Raw genomic sequence first — 19,075 nt, forward strand, 5'->3', positions numbered from 1 at the left:
CTTTTCACCTCAATAACAATGGAGACCAGAGATCAACACCTCTTTGTAATGCAATGTGTTAACTTGGTACTTACACCCCTCCTTGGTATGAAAGGGCAGTGAATGTCCTTTCTGGAACCACTCCTTTCAGAGCAGGGAAGTATGTGAATTTTAGGAGACGAAAGTCTGCCTCCAACCCCTTACTTCAAAGGAAGCCCATGTTGTGACCAAGCGCCACATAGGGCTCAGTTAATTAGGGAGACACTTTAATGTACAGCAGACAAGAAGATGGTTGGGACTTGGAACTAAATGTTGTCATCATTCCACTGTCTGTCGCCAAGAACTCTGATTTTGACCTGAAGCATCACTGAAGATGGTTGGTGGGGACCCAGGATTGGTTTATTAAGATGGGCTTAGCCTGCACAAATCGCTGGGGCCTGTCTGGCTTTAAAAGAAGGCTGAGCCCCTCACTGATCAGACCATCTGAAGACTTTGCAAGGAGTATGAAGAAGGACTAATTTGGACCTGAGCTGAAGGTACAGTATACCTTACATCTTCAGCCAATGAAGGAAGGCTAGGAGTTCCAAGGGGAAAGCAATACCCCTCAGCTAAAAATCGCCCAGGGAACAGAGGGAGATACTGGACTCAGAGGACACGTCCAGCAGCTCCAGAGCTGGTACCCAGCCAGCACACAGCGTTCCCTGCTAGGATCTGACAGCAAGCTTCCTAGGTGGGAAGTGATGGAGGGTCTCTGGCCAAAGGACAATGCCGTTGCCTGCTAACACCCTTTTGAGCTTTGGGCCGTCCGCCTTGAAAGGAACGAGCCCTGCGATGAAGCTAGGAGTTGTGCCACATGAGCATCATCCAGCTTCCATCTTTTTAAGGACAATTTCAAGACAGTCCAGTCCTCGAACTGCATCCGGCTGCACCGCTGACTGTTGTCACACCACAGTCGCCAGAGCCCTCCGAGACGCTTCGACCAGCATTCCAGATCCACCAACCAGCGCAGAGACAAGGATTCCTGGCCCGAGCTGCCATGCCGGGCAGCCAGCAGACGTCTGTCCAGCCTTGCTTGCCGAACTGCCTGCCGCCTGGTGCCCGCAGCTGTCTCCTGCCACTAACGAGCTGCGAAGCACCCTGGAACCACCTCGAAACTGTCAAGCACCATGAACTTTTCAGCACCAGGTATAGTGTGGTTCTGTCCCCCCTGGTCCTTCTCCAATGACCCCTAGAGACAGTTACAACCCTTTGTCCCTTTGGTGTTGAAACCAAATAATCTTGAACTTAAGACTGATTACTTTACAACTACTCCCTTGTCAGTATCCAGAGTGCATCCCTTTCCTTTGTGAAACTGGCTTTCCTCTGTGTTCCTTGACAGTGTGGGTTGTAATTGTAGTGGGCTAGAACTGTCTGTTGTAGTAATAATAAAGTAGGTATTTTTATACAACCTTGAATGGACAGTCCCATCCATGGGCCACCTGGTCAGATCTCCTCCTTCCTCTCTGAGTGGGCAGACCTCTCCTCCTCCCTCCTGGCCTCGACCACTGAACTCCTCCTTCTTGGAGACTTTAACATCCACCTGGATGCTTCCTGTGCGTCCTCTGGACTCTTTTGCAAGCTCTGCAACACTCTCTCTCTTTCTATTCTCCCCTCTGCTCTGGCCCGACTCACTCGGCAGGCCACCCTCTGGATGTTCTGATCTCTTTAGACCTTCCCTCTCTATCCCTCTCACCACTCCTCTCTCCTGGAGTGATCACTTTCTCCTTTCGTCCCATCTCACCCTCTCTACCCCTCAGGCGGAGCCAACTCCAGCAAATTCTGACATATGACGCATGTGTCAGTTGAGGCTTTTGCCGCCATTTTCTCACCCTCTCCTCCTCCTCTGGCTGATTCACATCCTGACACAGCCCTTCCCACGCTCCTCTCTGCTATCTCTGATACTCTTGATGCCCTGCCATGTGGATCCACTTGAAGCCCAATGCCAAATGCAACTCCTGGTAGGACTCAGACCTCATTACCCTTAGAAGCAAGTGCAGGGTGACTGAGAGGAAATGGCTTGCTTCCTGTACATCCTCTGACAAACTGGCCTGTTGCCTGCTCCAAAGGCAATACTGGCGCTCTGTCCGCACCAAGAAGAAAGCCCACATCCAAGCCCACGTCTCTGCAGAATCCAACAACTCGGCTGAAGTCTTTAAAACATGCATGGTGCTGGCCAATCCTGCTGCAGTCTCTACCTCTCCTGTCCCCTCCCTGGCCCTCTTCATGGCTCTGCCTTCTCATTTCATCTCTAAAATTCAGGAAATCCTGTCCTCTCTCTCCTTCTCTACCTCTACCCCTCCTCCCTCTACTCTATGCTCTACCTTTGGTCCCCCTGTGGCCACCTCTGCTCCCTCCTTCTCTGCCTTTCCTCTGTTCTCCCCTGACGAGGTTTCTAGACAAGTCCGATCTATGAAGTCTCATCAAAACAGGTTCTCCCATGTTCTTCCAAAACCATCAAGGACCACATTGACACCCTTGCTCCTTCCCGGCTGACTTCTGAAACCACTCATTCACCACTGGAGCCTTCCCTTCCCCCCTGAAGTATTCTCTTGTGCACCCTCTTCTCAAGAAACCCTCAGCCGACCCCTCCTTGCCGGCTAACTATTGCCCGATATCCATCAATCCTTTCCTGAGCAAACCCCTGGAAAAGCTGGCCATCTCCAAGAATAATCTTCATACTGAATCTGTTGGTTGTCTCCATGACCATCAGTCTGGCTTCAGAGGAGCCAGAAACACGGAAACTGCTGTACTGAACATCAATGAAGACCTGCTCTCCAACCTCGATTCTAATATCCCCTCTGTCCTCATCCTACTCGATCTCTCTTCTGCCTTTGACACGGTCAATCATGCCATCCTGCTCAACCGGCTCTGTGATAACATGGGTATCACCGATCAGGCCCTGGCCTGACTGACCTCTTTACTCTCCGATCGAACCTCCCAGGTCCAGCTTGGGTCCTTCCTCTCCTCTATCTATCGCTCTACCTGTGGTGTTTCCCAGGGGTCTAACCTCGCTTCCTGGCTGTTCAACCAATACCTGGCACCTCTTGACCACTGCATTGCGACTCGCTGCCCCAACTTCCAGTGCTAGGTGGTTGACACTTAGCTCTTTTTCAGGCTCCCTTCTGACATCTCTTCTCCTTCTCTCATCTCTGACCATCTGTCTGCTATCCAGGAGTGGTGTGCCACCAATGATCTCTGCCTTAATGCCAGTAAGACAGAGATTCTCCTCATCGGCTCACCTGCTCCCTTCTTTCCTGTCACTCTCTGGCCTACCTCCCCTAGCCCTCTTCCTGCTCCCACCTTTGATGCTAAGAACCTCGGGGTCATCTTTGTCTCCACTTTCTCCTTTTCTCCTCACACCTCTGCAGTCTCTAAGAAGTCACACTACCAACTGCACCTCCTCAGAGGTATTCTTCCTTTGTTCTCCTTCCCCCAGAAGCTCACTGTCTCCAGAGCTCTGGTTCTCTCTTGGCTGGACTACTGTATTTGTATTTATTTTATTTATATAGCATTTTAATCCAAAGCGCTTTACAGATAAACAAAAAAATACATCCAACATTAAACAGTAGAAGCAAACAACAAAATGTATGAATCAAATCCGTCAAACAGTAAGTAGGACAATTTACATATGAGGATGAAGAGGAAAGGAGGAAATGGGAAAGGAAGGGAAGAGGGTGAGAGAGTAAGGTGAAAAGTGAGTCAGTAGGAGGAGAGAAAGACTTAGGAGAGAAGGGGAAGGTAGGAGAACTATAAGGGGGTACTAGAGAGAGGGAGAGAGGTGAAAGGCAAGAAGGTGTCAAGGTGGGGAATAAAGGAGTGATTTTAAAGAGGCACGTAAGGAGGAATAGGTGGGGATGTAGCGGATAGAAAGAGGTAGAGAGTTCCAATGTAGGGGGGCAAGGAGTCGAAAGGAGCGGAAGCGAGAAGAAGCACAATTGGGAGGGGGAACAGAAAGTAAGAAGAGGTCCGTGAAACGTTGAGAGAGAGAGGGGGTATAGAATGAGAGAAGAGAGGAGAGATAAGGGGGGACAAGGTGATGAAGAGATTTAAAGACAAGGCAAAGAAAGTGAAAATTAAGTTGAGAGTGGAAGGGGAGCCAACCTAACTGTAACAGCCTCTTTCTAAATCTGCCGGCTTCTACTCTCCGCCCTCTGCCACTCATCCAGAACAGGACTGAGAGGCTTGTCCTTGGCCTCAAGCCCAGGGATTATTTCTCTCCAGCACTGAAATCCCAGTGGCTGCGGGGATTAAGTTCAAGACCCTCTGCATTGTCCACAAGGCCTTCGGGGGCCTGGGGCCTCAATACCTCCAACTCTCTCTTCGTAAATATCTTCCTACTTCAGCTCTTCGCCCCTCCTCCTCCAACTCCCTCAGGGTCAGTCGCTTCTCCAAGAAACGAGTTGGTGGTAGATTTCTTTCTTCAGCTGGGGCCTCCCTCTGGAACAGCCTCCTTGCATCTCTGAAAGTTGAGGAGAACCATCTCTGGTTACGGAGGCACCTCAAGATTTTCATCTTTGCTTCTGCCTTCTCTCTTCCTCTCCCTGCTGAATTCCTGGATGAAACCTAAACTGCACTGGTCACCTGGCTACCTTCTGATCTTGGGCCCAGGACCCTCCCTGCCAGTTGCACACCTGCAATGCCCCCCTAGCAACCTTTGCACTTGGATCTGTATCTATAACCCTACAGTTCCCCTACCTGCACTTGGATACCTGCTGTCTGTACTTACCCTTGCACTTGCCACGAACTGGCCGGACTTCTTTTATTGTTTGATCCCATGTACTGCACTGCCCCCTCGCCTTTCCCCTTGCACTTTTCCCCATCCCTCTCCCCTGCAGTTGCGCAATCTCAATGTCACCTGGCTTAGTAAGATCACTGTCTCTGTCCTCCCATTGTTCCCTTCTGGTGTACTAGAGGGGTGGGGTTGATTGATGGTTTAGAAACTGATATTTAGCCCTGGACCACTGGTGCATAGGAATTTAATTTGTCACAATGGGTTGCACGGGCAACCCCATTTCTGGAGAGCAGTGATCTGTTGACAAAATCAAATGCCAAATTTAAGTCCACAAGAGCCATATAGATTGTTTGATTGTTTGGAATTGATTTCCTCTGCAAAATAGACCCACCACTTTTTTGAAATCTGAGAATTAGCACTCATTGGCCCTCATTACAAGTTCAGTGCTCTGGCTGCAATGGAATTACTGCCACTTCTACTGCACTGCCAACTTCCAGGTTTGGAAGTAAAGTGGAGGATTCACCGCAAACAAAAAGCTATTGATAAATCCTTCAGTTTACCTCCAATAATTGGCAGATCTACATTACAGCTCAGGGTAAATCTGCCAAAATCTTCATGGACTTCTATAGAATCCAGAAATGGGGATTTACCCCACCATATCACCATTCATAATCCTATGATAATGGCGGTAATGGTAAACAATTTTGGTGGTAAATCAGCAAACTCATAATGCAGCCAATTGTCGAAAAGAATTCCTTTTTTTGCAAATGGCTTATTTTCGGAAGCAAATGTATGTGAAAAGCCAAGATGGTGCGGGAGTTTTGTTCTAAAAAAGCCCTGTCTCAATTTCATACAAGGTATCATGGGTGATACATAAAAGATTTTGATGCTAGACCAGTGCTCATTGGCTCCCAAATGTTCTAAAAACGACTGAAGGGATTTGCACCAAACCAGCAAAAGACAATTCTGCACCACTTTGTGCCTCTTCTGAAACACATTTGAAGCAAATTCTTCTTGCTGCTTAGGCTGTGCACCTGTTTCATAATTGTGCCTTTTCCCTATGGGAAAAGCTATACTAAAAGTAATTCACATCCTTTTATTTCCTGCTTCATAACTTTTAAACAGCCAAATTTGCACTAAACCTCCATGGTTTTTCAGGAACCTGGACAAGAAGACATCCTTGGATACTGTCATACAGATGTACCAATTGAGTCAATTGTTATTAGAAATACAATTTTCTCAGAGTTAGAGGATCTTAGGTTTCACCTTATCTACAGGGCGACAGACGCATACGTAGATATAGATATCTTTGCACATTGTAATGCCCTACTACCCACAGATCATGGATGAGCTCTGTAAATCCTTTTTGGGAAGCATCCATTGCTTTATATAAGATCCAGATGTGTGGATCTGGACTGGATTACTGGATCCATGGTCAGAAAGCACAGTTTGTATGCAATAAAGGCCAAATCCTACACCTTCGCGGTATGTCCTCACTCATCCTGGGCACAAAGCAGTTTTCGTCCTCCATTTTACAGCACCGGATCCCCAGGTCTTACATCAGATCTGCAGATCAAATATGGCCAATGTTTAATTTTCAGGTAATCAGCCAATTCACATGTCCACATTTTCTGATGGTATGATCCACTCCTTACCCTGTCAACCAAATTAATTTTTGATCCTATTAAATCGTGTTTTTACCTTTAAAAAACAGGTCATTGAACTTAGCTGCCGGTATATACCCAAGAAAAAACGCTTCGCATTTTTTGAGATTTTTGCAAAGAAAAACTGGATGGATTCTCCGGATTAGATGACTGCACCTCACAAAGGTTTGGTGCAAATGTGTACAGCATTTTTTCTGTAGGTTAGAGCAAATTTCCCTGGAGGAACAAATTGATAAATGCAATACTTGGTACAGCCTCTATAACTTTGGCATCCCTAAATAGAACTTCACCAAACGTTCCCCAAATATTAAGAGATGCAGGCATGTTTTTGTGACGCTTCATGCACATCTATCACTTGGCACCAAGTCACAAAATGTGGGGATTTTGAATGGATGATGATCCCTTAAATATATTTTAAAACTGCCATATTGAAGCCTGCAGATCTGGTGCATTCAATTGTGTGGAACAATGCAAGAAAAGGGCAGATAGCAGCATGTTCTGACCCCATGGTGGGTGACGGCATGCCTCAGCGGAATTTGATATGGTTATTGTTTCCAAAAAGTGGCTATTTTTGATCAATGAATCTGGCCAGCATTCCAGGAGCTAAGATCTAGAAAGCCTCTGACTCAGCCAATCTGTCCCCCCTATTAAAAACCATCGGCAGGTTTAGCCCTTGACGAATCTCTCAGTTAACGATACAGCTTCCCCTTAGTCATAGCATTTTATACCCAACATACCAGAAGCATTGAACAAAAAGCTTCTGTTGCAGCCAACCTCCTCCTCTTGAAACCCGCAAGCAAGCAAAGCCTTGAGTTAAGGGTGTGGCTTGCAGTTGTCCCCAGTTTGTTGAAGGCAGCCCCCTGAATCGTTGTGCAGGAACATTATGAAAAACGTGAATTATGTTGCAGATTATATTGGCTGGCCAGTGAGTGGAAGAGAAGTCGGTGAGCCTTGGCTTGCATGGAGTGCTGGGGGGAGGGAATAGGCCAACTTAATCAGAGTGATGGCATGTGAATTGGACTACCTCATCACACATGGATTGTGTTTGCATGCCCATTGTCCATTTGTCAGAGTCAGAAATAAGCAAATTGACCATTAAGCTTGCCCATAGCACCCATTACCTTTGCCCCTTGAAGGAGAAGGAAGGTAGATTCTACGCCTCCGTCCAGGTGCAAGGGCAAGGCGCAATTCCAGCACTGGTGGACACTGGATCCCAAGCCACCTTGCTCCAAAACTTTGACGGGAAGGAAATTCCTGTTGAAGGGTCTGCAGAGCTGGAAATTAAAATTGGGCAACACAAAATGAAGCACCCGGTCTTGGTTGTGGTGCCAGAGGGAACCCCATGTCTATTAGGGAATGACATCCTCCACAGGCTGTCTCCTCTCATAGATTGCGTGAACAAAGTCATCTGGACCTAGACCCACAGGCCAAATAAATTAAAGCAAAGCGTCAACCATGTGAGTTTAATTGGCACATGCCACATGGTTGAGCAAATACCGGACCTCGTTAGGTTCTATTTTCAGAACAATGATGCACCCCACGTCACCGTCATAGCTATGGGCCAAAACATTCACAGCAATAATGTGCAAGCCTGTGAAAACTGTCAAAATCTGGGTGCAGTACCAGGTGTATGACAGCTGTCAGTAGATTGTATGATAGAATTTAAACGTGTACAACTGAAATCTAATGTCTGAACACCTAATGACCTGTTATTGAGAGTAATCTAGGTTGTAACTTTTCAATCCCATGGTTTAGAAGCTGGAATAAGTGTTCTAGCTGCTTGTTTTGAAATTACAAGTTTGTTTTAAACCAATAAAAAAATGTAGCAGAATGACATTGAATTTAAGACTGCCTAAGCAATAAAACCAGTCCAACAGCTTCCCCCACGGAGGCCAGGCATCTCCCTTCTGCTTCACTCCACTAGGAAATCACACCTCTGTGATGATTAGATTAAGGGAGGAGAATTTGGGGCTGCAGGGGAAGGGGATAATGGACATCCTCTGGCTGAAAGGACAGCAATGTGTGAAGAATTATAAATGGCCTCTCCCTGAAGGAACTGGGAGGAGATTGCTTCTGAGCTGCCAGGAGAAGAAGGAGGCGGGGACAAAACACCATTTTCTGCTTAACAAAGGCCAAAAGCACATTTTTAAAAAGACTGATAAATTACTGTGTAAAATTGTGACAATTATAGAAATAACAGCATTGTTAATGTGATTTCTGGATGCACATTTTGAGAGACGCCAGAACTCTGTCAGATGTTCTGGGAAGTAGTAGCGTAAAATATAGCTTTACCCCAAATGTATTTATGCCAAAAGCACAAAACTTCCTACTCTTATGCCCATATTCAATGCGCACATTTGTACAAAATTTCTGATAAACTGGATATTGTGTTCCGGACAAAAAGGGCAAAATTCTGTCAGAAGCAGACACAAGATCCTACAGCGACGAGGTTTGGAGGAGTATCTGCTACACAAAATATGGAATCTATATATGTTATTGTTATAAAGATTGCACACATGTAAATATGTATTGTACCAAAAGTAGATTTTATGTTCAAAGGGACAAGGGGAGGATTCTCTGACTCATAAACCCACATCATCATGGTGACACCCTGTTTTCTTCTCCAATCAAGGGAGAGAAGAGACTCTAACCAATCGCCTGCCTAAGGGGGCGCGCTTACGATAAACCAGCACACACTAACAAATTGCTGGCGCAGCACCCTGCGAGAGAACCATCTATTTTCCTTGCTCCTGACTCCAGACACCTGACAAGCAGAAAGGCCCATTAGTTGAACCATTTTCAACTAGGCCTTGAATTTCCAGAACCAGAAAGAATCCCACAAAACCTAAGGGGAACAAAAGAAACAGCCGGGCTGTGCTGTAACTGCCGGGCTGTGCTGTAACTGCTTTCCTAAAAGAATTATTACCAGAACCAAAACATCCAATCCCATTGTGCTGTGTTGTGACCAGAGAACCATTGCAGACCAGATCCAGTCCTGTGCCGAGCTGTGACCAGAACCATTGCAGACCCAGTCCAATCCCGTGTGCCCAGCAGTCGGTCCCAGAACCAGAATCCCTGACCAGTATCCCTGACGGTTCTGTTTGAAACCCATATAGTTAGTATCTATAGATAGAACTGTGTCACTAGCCTATGTACTGTCCATAGTAATCCTTGTTTTAAAACCATCCTCTCTTGGATTCAGAACCGGTAGTGTTAGGAGTAATTTTGAATTGTCATAGCGTTTCTCTCATTTGTTTTCTAAAACCATAAATCATTAGTATTGTGAATAAAAAAATTGAATCCCAGAAAGAAAGTGAGTATCCACCACATGAAGGGTCTGTGGCCAGGACTCTGGAGATTCATGTGTGGCATTCTCTTTTTCTATAGTCCTAATCTAGTATAAGAAATCCCATTTGTCTTTTAAAAGCGCATCCCTGTTTTCCCATTCTTGCGCCTAGCTCAGAAACTAAAACGTGCATAACTTCCTCAATTATTATGCTAGAAACTAAATTTCAACTTCTTTTGATTTCACCCGACCTCCGTTTTAAGATTTCACATTGCTTATTAGTATTAAATCATTGCTAGTGTTTGTCTGCAACTGTCTAAAGCAGCTCCCATAAGAATTTAAACAATTTCAGCAATTTAAACCATATTTAGTGCTTTACCCAATCCATTCTCAGATAACTTTAAAACCATTTTGACAGCTTGCCAATCACTTCCGTTCTTCTCCTGTGTTTGCTGGGGGGAAATTGGGATTGATATTTTGTTTGAATTCTGCATTCCTTAAACCTGTTCTCTCTCCTCCTATCTCTTTACATTGCTTGTTGGAGGGTTGAGGGGTGTGCAGGGGGAAATAGTAACCATAATGCTATTTGATCTGAACACACACAAAAGTATTATTTCTGTGCTGAATTGTTTTGTTCACTATTACTCCTTCTGATTAAAGAGATTGCTTAGTGTTGCCTCGCCCCATTGGTTAATCATTGTGTACCCATTAAACATAGTGTGATTACATTGTAACTACATAAATAAATATTTTAACTTTGCAAACCAGCCTGATTCCTGGTTCAATGTGACCAGGGGGGTTCCAAGAGAGGAGCGTGATATGAGTGGTACATCGTTCAGAATAAAAGAACTTTTAGACACAAAATAAATAAGGATTTCAGTTGTGCATTACACGCTAGGCGTTGACTTAGGTGAAGTGCCGGATTGAAATCACTTTCAAATCTTAGTTGGACAGATGTTATGTCCCCAAAAATCTAACATCTCAAGACTGTATTTGATTAGATAATCAATTAGTCCATCTTCGATTGACATCTTAGAAGGAATTGCCAGTTGAGTGTCACCTATGGAGCTGCCCACTGGAGATGGGACCACCATAGTTAAGTTTGATAATACTGCTCAGATTCATTGAAATTCAGTAATAGTAGAGACTCACTTGAAGCCTAAATATGACCAAACACATAACAACCTGCAATGAAAAGTCACACGAGGGCAGTCAAATCCCTGCTAGAGGATTCAGTCAAAAGGTCAACTTCTCAGTACCCCCTCATTTTGCATGTGTTGTGAAGGTAATCACTTGAAAAGTAAATGGACTGAGGTCGGAAACGACAGCATTGTGGGGCATGATAGAATTGTTCATTGATAATCTATCAACAGGGACTTCAAGGCTGACCACGTAGATCTGGATTGCTGCCCACTAGTATATCTCTACCTTGACTCTGTGAGTGGGCATGGGGCATGCAATGTAACCCACAATGCTTCCATTGCAAATTAACAGTCCCTCATCGTATATTTGAATCCTAGTATGCACAAATCCTGTGAGGTTTGATCATATGTAACTGATACTTCAAAGGTTCTTACTGTAATTTCCTTGAGGTAAGAAATACACCTTCATGTGGGAGTAATAACAATAGGATCACTGTTTGCAATTTGTCACTTAACAAAACATTACACTGGATGAGGCACACAAAGAGTTGCTTATACTCGAGGTTTAGAGATTACCAGATGAAAAAAACAAAGAATGTGACCTCATCAAGCAGATGTTGGCCATTAAGTCACTGGTTAAAGGTGATTTGGTTATTGAATGTAGAGCTATACTTTAGGTAGGGTTAAAGATTCAATTGAGGGAGGCATCACACGTTTGTAGATCAAGTGCAACAAGAGGGGTTGAAGTATAAATAGAGTTGTTATTTCTTCACCAATTCAGCAAAGCAAAGGACAACAAAGTTATTAGAAACGGAATTATCTGAAGAAGTAATGACACCCCTGTAGGGGTCTTCCCCTCTACCTACCAGAAGCAACCTTATTGTTTTGGTTGACAACAAGAGATAACTAGTAAAATATGCAAGCTGCTAGGCCCATTCACCCTATACTGCTATTTTATTAGGGCCTGCTGGTTTAGTTCTGAGCAACAAGTTGACTTTATGGTAGTGTAACATAGCTGAATTGGGAAGCACACTTTGGAATAAAGACTGGTTCTCAAAAATGGGCTTTTATTGCTGGAGGGACACCATAATCATGTTAAACATGGTCATGTTATTTTGAGGGGGGCTTAATGGTCAATAAGAGCCACTGATAGAAAGGAAGGAATAATGTACAATTCAATGAGAATAATAAATGGTGTGTTCCAAGCCTGCAAGCTGTCAGAACTACACAAACCTACACCATAGCTTTGAGGTTTTCCTCTTTTTACTTGCAACCAAGATCTTGAAACAACTTCTTTTCAGCGTCAAAGAATATTTCCTTACTTCATCGGTTTCAACAAAATGGTCTTTGTCAGGATATTTCTGCACTAGTTCACAATACCGCTTGTTTGACAATATTAAATGCTTCTTTGGCACTTAACATAACACTTACTTCAATGATATTAATTTGTTAGGATGATTCTGCATTAATCCACAAACATACTTGAGTGCTTCAACTTCTTCTTCAAGATTTTTAACCACACCACAGTATTTCAATGGCTTCCACCTGGTCCACTCACCCACCAGAACTATAAGACAAACGTCTCTGCTCTAGTGTACTCTCCTGTTAGAACGTATCAAAATACGACAATGTTCTCTGACTTGGTGTTACTCTCCTACCAGGTCAAAGTAAACTACTACTTGCAAGCACTTCTGTGGTAAAGGTGAAGCTCAAACAGGTTAGCAATGTCTTTTGCTCCACAACAAGTATGAGCAACTCTTCAAGGGAAACAAGAATCACATTGGTGCTGTTTGTTACACCTGGATGATTGCCACACTCTCTGCAGGTTATGCTCCACTCCTTCTGAATGTCTTCTTTCAGAAGGGCAGCCTTCCTGACACACTTGTTTGTCCCCTTTCACACTAACAAACTGCCGATAAGGATTATGTTTCTCTTTCACACTTCTTTGGCTTTGGCAATGTGGGTTTAAGCCATTTTCCCTTAGGACCTCATTTTCATATGGTCAATCATTTTTACCAACACTGAAATTCTCACCTGCCTTCTTTTGGATTGGGAAATTCAGGTTCTTTTGTAATTGCCTGGGTATATTTCTCTTTTGACTTTGGCAACAATGGCTTGTCGTTTCTTCTATGAATATTGCCCTTTCTTTTCGCTGGCTCTTATTATACCCCAGAATGTCATTAAATCAGCTTGGTTCACAACATAAGAATGAACCTGCTTTACATTAGTTCGGTAGTCAAAAAGTTTCCTCCTCTTTAACATTACTTTTTTAATCTAATTTCTGAGGTTCAGATCCCTGGACTTGGCCAGCGGGTGGCTACGGAGAACTCTGGGGTCACAATGTAACAGTGAACTCACCGGGTCTAGCGTGCATGTCCGTTCTCCTTGCTGCCTTCAGGTCTTCTGCTTCAGTTTCTCTGCAAGGCCCGGCAACCTCTGCTTTGTGGCTTCATGTTGCCTGCGTCTGTCAATATCAGAGCTCTCCTGGCTCACACAGCTATCTGGAGCTCGCCTGCCACCGGTGGTCGTCTGACCGTGGGAAAAACTGCTAAATGGTGCACTTTCCACTGCACAACCTCTGCAGCTGCAAACTCGAGCCTGGGAGACCCCCTCAGGACCGTCATTCAATTTCCACACACTGTGATCCCGGTGTCTCGGCTCACATGTGACTTCTGCGTCTACTGCCACGTGGAGGTAGTAAAACTAATTCACCTTCTGCTACTTCTTCTTCGTAATCGAATGCACCTGAGGGGGCCTTTTATACCTCCCAGTCTCCCTCAGGTGTGGGTCATTATTCATAAGAGACGTCAGCTTGCAGTCTTGTGGCTCTTAATGTCCACAACGTTAAATTCAGCTTTTTCAATGAAATTATCATCACGAAGTTCATTACTCTCCTTATACATATTCCCCAAAGGAGTACCATAAGGAGTCCATGAAGTATTTGGCTTTATGGAAAAATGGTGTTTCTCAGGGTTTAAATTGGTAATATTTAAAGACTCCTCTTCCTTATTTATCTGGGACTCATAGGAGTTTTCTTTTCAATTAATGTTAGCAACTTTGAAAGGGTTTTTCTTACTTACTCCTAATACATGAGGGGTTATAAATGTCTTCACCCCCCAGTCTGACAGTCAGTTCCAGAAAATAAAAGCACTCCCTGAGAACAAGCCATTACATATTCCGGTAACAAGGATATTCCTTTCTTCGAGAAAGACAAAAAAAACAAAGTCCTCCTGTTCCCCTGGGGCACTTCTCCTCCCAGCTGATCCTCCCGGATAATACCAGCCCCAGGGTCAGGATTAGGAAGCATCTGCCTTTTCCTGGCCACCTGGGAGGAGACTTTAGGTAGGGTTTTTATGAGGACTCTCCAGGATTCATCACATCCTTCAAAGTGGTAAAATTGTCTTGAATACCTGCTCAAGCCAAAACTAACATACATCTGCCACCAGCCTCCTCCTTAAAACCAATGTAGAAGGAATGGATCAGCCTATAGAAGAGGGGGGCATCTCTGGGTGTCTTATGGGCGAACCAGGACCACATACCTTAATAGAAAAGGGACTGCAATGGCAGGGGGACTTCAGGTGAAGTAATTCTGGCCACCAAAAATAAGGCAATGATAAGAAAATAAAGGGGAAAAGTAAAAGGGTTAGGAGCCCTAGAAAGTAGCTCTAAAATCCCAAAAAATATAAACTATGTTGTAATGTTGCCCCAATAGAGAAATCTTAACCCACTTTCAGCAAAGAGTTTCTACTGTAAAGCAGGTATTCTGACTCAAAATATTAATACAAAAATGCATGGCTTTGGCCAAGCAACCTCATTCCTGGGCCTTTATTGATCTAAAATGTTGCACTGTTCCACATGCACAATTGTTAAAGATCTTGATCAAAGCAGTAGCCTATCTTAAATTGTAGATGCCTTTGAATTGTATACTTGAATCTATGATACATTCAAACCTCAAACATGGTCACAGGCAAGGGGGTAGAAGTAGGAGGACACTGGGCCTGCCTGTAGGGCAAAAGACCATGCTCCAGCAGTGTGGCATACAGGGCCAATGCTCCAAAGATCTATTTTTATGGTAAAGTGGCCTAGCTGCATGGCAGAAGGCCAAGCACAGGGGCTACGTTGGTTGGCTTGGCAGGGTCTGAGCTATGGATTAACGCAATGTGCCGAGCAGCAGAGCCATAACTTGAGGCCCAGCATACACAGCTCAGATCGACACACATAAATGTCCACCACAAAAATAAGTTTAAGTGACTTTACAGGTGTTTTATGAATATTAAGAAGTTTTTTTCAATATCTTACATTAGAAAAACAGGTGAAATGTATTGAACAACTTTAATGGGGCATTATTGTTCAGCTTATGTTTTGAAAACGATGCAAATTTGGTGAAAAAACGTTAGCTGAAGGAAGGCAGCGAAACATCTAAAAGAATAAGAATTGAACAGTTATGAACAGCATGCCGTACCTCCACAATGTCTCTATTAACACTCTGAAAATGTCTATCATCACGCACATTGGCCCGTGTACACAGGCTGTTCCACTAGTATTCCCAGCGGCAGTACTGTATCTGTTGCTACCCCTGTGGTCTTCCTTGCTACCCCTTGTATATATATATATATTTTTTTTTACATTGAGGCTCATGGGCTGTGGCCAGCAGCATGTGGCTCTTTGTTTCTGGAGTGGCAGGTTTTCTGATAAAATGGCTCAGTGTACCTACAAAGGTTGGGTGATATTGTATGTATATTTGTTCAATATGAAACGCTTAAGCGTAAGTGCTATATAATAACACATCATTATCATTTGGCCTTGGACGTCTGTTTGCATTCACAGTGATTTGGTAATATGGGCCTATACACACTGATATTAACAATACATATGGTGATCCATTCTTGTATGAAATGTATATCACTTCACAGTGATATTGTAACCATATTTTTCGTAGTGTACTCAGAAACAATGCTATGTGATGCTACTTCCTGTTTTGTCGTGGGGTGAAATGTCGTGTTTCATCACTTCCCATGATGTCACTTTGGGTTGGGGTCGAATGACATCACTTCCTGTGATGTCATCAGAGGTCAAGGGTCGTGTGATGACACTTCCGCTACCTCTGGCATTTTGTTGAAATGACGTCTCTGTGAGGAAGGCATCATAGGCAGGTAGAGTGAATGGGCACGCTGCAGTGACGGTGTCTTTTTCAACTGTAGTAGGTGCCGAGTGAAGGGGTTATAGAGGAGCTTTACGTTTGTGGCTAGGGCGCCCTGATGTCACTAAATGCCTTTCAAAACGTATTGCAAGAAAAGGACAGGGTTTTAACAGATATTATAATCCCTTAAGTATTATAAATGCATAATACCGTATACACCAATTGGCTCCTTCTGAAATATAACAGTAAAGTGATAAATATGAGGTTTAGAGTGATAATATAAGAAGTGGAAGTATATTCCATGTGTGTAGCTCATTATTAAACCGATAATGTGAAAAAAGCGTGCACAGTGCACCTGCAATAAAATATTGTTGCTGACAACTCAATTTCACTTTTTCTTGACTTCAGGGAAACATCAGCTTTTCTTGCGTGGAATCGCATTCTGTGGCCGTCTTCTTTAATGCCACAAGCTACCTAATCGCACCTGGCCTGCTTAACAAGGACCTGCTCGCAGTCAATTTCCATTTCCGCACTTGGAACCCTAGCGGCCTTCTCCTATTCAGCAGTTTTGCAGATGCGCTCGGGAACGTGGAGATTGACCTCGCCGAGGGCAAAATCAGCGTCCACATGAACGTCACGCTGCCCAGGATTAATCACATCGATGTCTCCTCGGGTAAGCACACTGCCTTAACCCATGCTCGCATCTCTGGGCGCTACTCTTTACACCGCTTCACAAGCTGCAAAGCTCGGATATGCGTTATACGCGAGGACCAAATCACGTGATGAATTAAAGTCCGAATACCGCTCAATTAAAATCGGTAGCTTCCAGATGGTATGTTCCGCACAAAATGGCGGTGCAGCAGGAGGTACTGCCATGTATTGATGTATGAATGGACGGTTTGATTAGGGATGAATTACACTTGGTTTAGGTTTGTCTGATGTTTGTTGTGAAAGTTTTGATTCTGTTTCTATGAAATATTTTACTGTTCAAATTGGGGATTGCATATTTGAGGGTCGGTCTATTTGCAAATTTGTATATATTGGGCCTGATTCAGAGAAGTGTTTTATAATGGTGCAATCCCATTAAGAAACGCTCTGTAAATCATTGTGTGTACGTTGATGTGAATTTTCTATGGTTTTAATCAAAACCTGAAAATACATTTTTGTTGACACCCTAACCAAAAGAAGGACACAATATTTCAGCCAAGTGCTTTTTTGTTGTAGCCAGATCACATTTAAAAATATATTTTTGCTAATATGTGAGTCCAGGAACAGCACATTGAAATAAAGTGCAAAATAGACTGAATGTGCGCACAGATTCACCCGTAGGTGTTTGTTGCTGGAGAACGAAAGAGAGTGGCCTACACTGCAGTGGTGAACATCTAGACAACTATCACTGGAGCTTTGACCAATTAGCATTGAGGGAGTCCCAGGTGCACTGAGTCAACACACAGCGTCTGCAACTTTTGCCAGTTTACGTCATTTGTGGGGGGGGGCAGTTCCGCACAGTTTTGTGGGGGTGGTGAGCACTTGTGTAGGCATTAAGAGCCACTTCAATCATGTGGAGACCTGCAGGACTCATACCACCACACTCGGTATGGACTTCCAACTCTCTGAGTTTGTAAGAAGTAGGTATGTGTTTTGGCCCCTAGCAGACTCCCATATCATTGTGGAAACCATTTTGATTAATAATATTTCCTGAAACCTATTAAAACAGGCATCCGCAAAGCCATCATTTCTATCTTTAGAAATTCATAGCATCTGATTTTTTTTGTCCACCGCATGGGGCGGGCTTTGCAAGAGAAAGCATACCACCTACCTTTACAAAGCGAAACCGACTGGCTTTGTTAATGCTTGTTTACATTGTGTGAAGGTTCACTTAGGGACTGGGCCAGATGTAAGTTGCATCCTGTGAGAGTCTCTTGCTTCCCATTGATAAACGTTCTATTTCCGCCTGGCCCAAAACTGAACCCTCACAGAACACCCCCCAATTGGAATTTACATATGGGCAGTTAACTCTGGAAGCGGAAGTGGGGCTATAACAAATAAATGGTATTCCGAATTTGCTGTAGAAGTACAATGGAAGTACCCATGCATTTTCAAATCTATTGCTAACTACCCTCATTCCAAAGTTCAATGGATTTCAGGGTCATCGTGACTGCCAGGTAGTGTGTGCCATTATTTCCACGGATAACACACACTATAGTTATGTTGTTACCCATGATCCACTGACTTTCTCAACATTCCCAAACATTTCTTTGGCCCAGAGTCATACAATCTGGAAGGCCTGGTGCAAATCTGTCCAGCGGTGCAAAAGGTATAAGGTGTCAGAGGTGTGTTTTCTATTCTTTGCGTTCTCCACAGCTTTGTCCACCTGCCCAAAGATCAGGAGAAGATAAATTGATGCCACAGACCCTGCAATGACCTAGAAACACTTGTGTACAGGTGCGTTATAAATGTCATATCATATCATGAGAAAAATTAGCAATTTCTGCAGACGGTCAAAAAAGCTGGAGGGATTTTCATAAAATGTGTTTTGTGAGTGGAAGAAAGTGTGGGAAATACTTCTGTCACTTCCTTTAGTGGAAATCTGTCCCATAGATTTCTCCCTTTTCAAAATGGAGCCGAATGCCCCATGCACCAACAACTTTTCTGTATCTTCCATGATGCATTGCTAGAGATGAGACTTTTCAAAAACAAAAATGTGCCATCTTGGTTCCAAAGGTTTTGCTTTTGAAAAGAAAAAGAAAGCCCAACAGGAGAAGGTAAATATTTCGATTTATTTATTGTTTACATTTATAAAGCCCGCAGGCAGCCCAAGGGCCTCGTAGCGCTGTTTCTATCAGTTTGTTTATGTAAAATGTGGTGGGCTGATGGCAGGGCGGGGCGTAAACTGCTGTCTCTTACCTGAGAACAGCATCTGCTCGCCCCCAAGGTTCCACAGCAGGGAAGCGACCGGCACAGGGGCAATAGGGGACCCAACGCCTGGTGTTGGAGTGGGGGAGGGAGCGCTGCCTGCAGGGCACTGCGTGCGCCAGCTCTGTCCACCTGCCCAACGATCAGGAGAAGATGGATTGATGCTGCATACCCTTC

At 44.1% G+C, this 19,075-nt stretch overlaps 1 protein-coding gene across 3 annotated transcripts in view; it reads left to right on the forward strand.

Annotated features, from left to right (window-relative positions):
• CNTNAP2 (contactin associated protein 2) overlaps positions 1-19,075 on the forward strand; it is a 3,301,953-nt gene that overhangs the window by 1,600,371 nt on the left and 1,682,507 nt on the right. For all 3 annotated transcript variants that reach the window (XM_069648309.1, XM_069648308.1, XM_069648310.1), the window contains exon 8: positions 16,391-16,655. In XM_069648309.1, the coding sequence (XP_069504410.1) occupies positions 16,391-16,655 (265 nt within the window). The remainder of the gene's footprint in view (positions 1-16,390; positions 16,656-19,075) is intronic.

Source organism: Ambystoma mexicanum, chromosome 2q (assembly GCF_040938575.1).
Source record: "Ambystoma mexicanum isolate Mex_15411 chromosome 2q, UKY_AmexF1_1, whole genome shotgun sequence".
Classification (NCBI taxonomy): Eukaryota; Metazoa; Chordata; class Amphibia; order Caudata; family Ambystomatidae; genus Ambystoma; species Ambystoma mexicanum.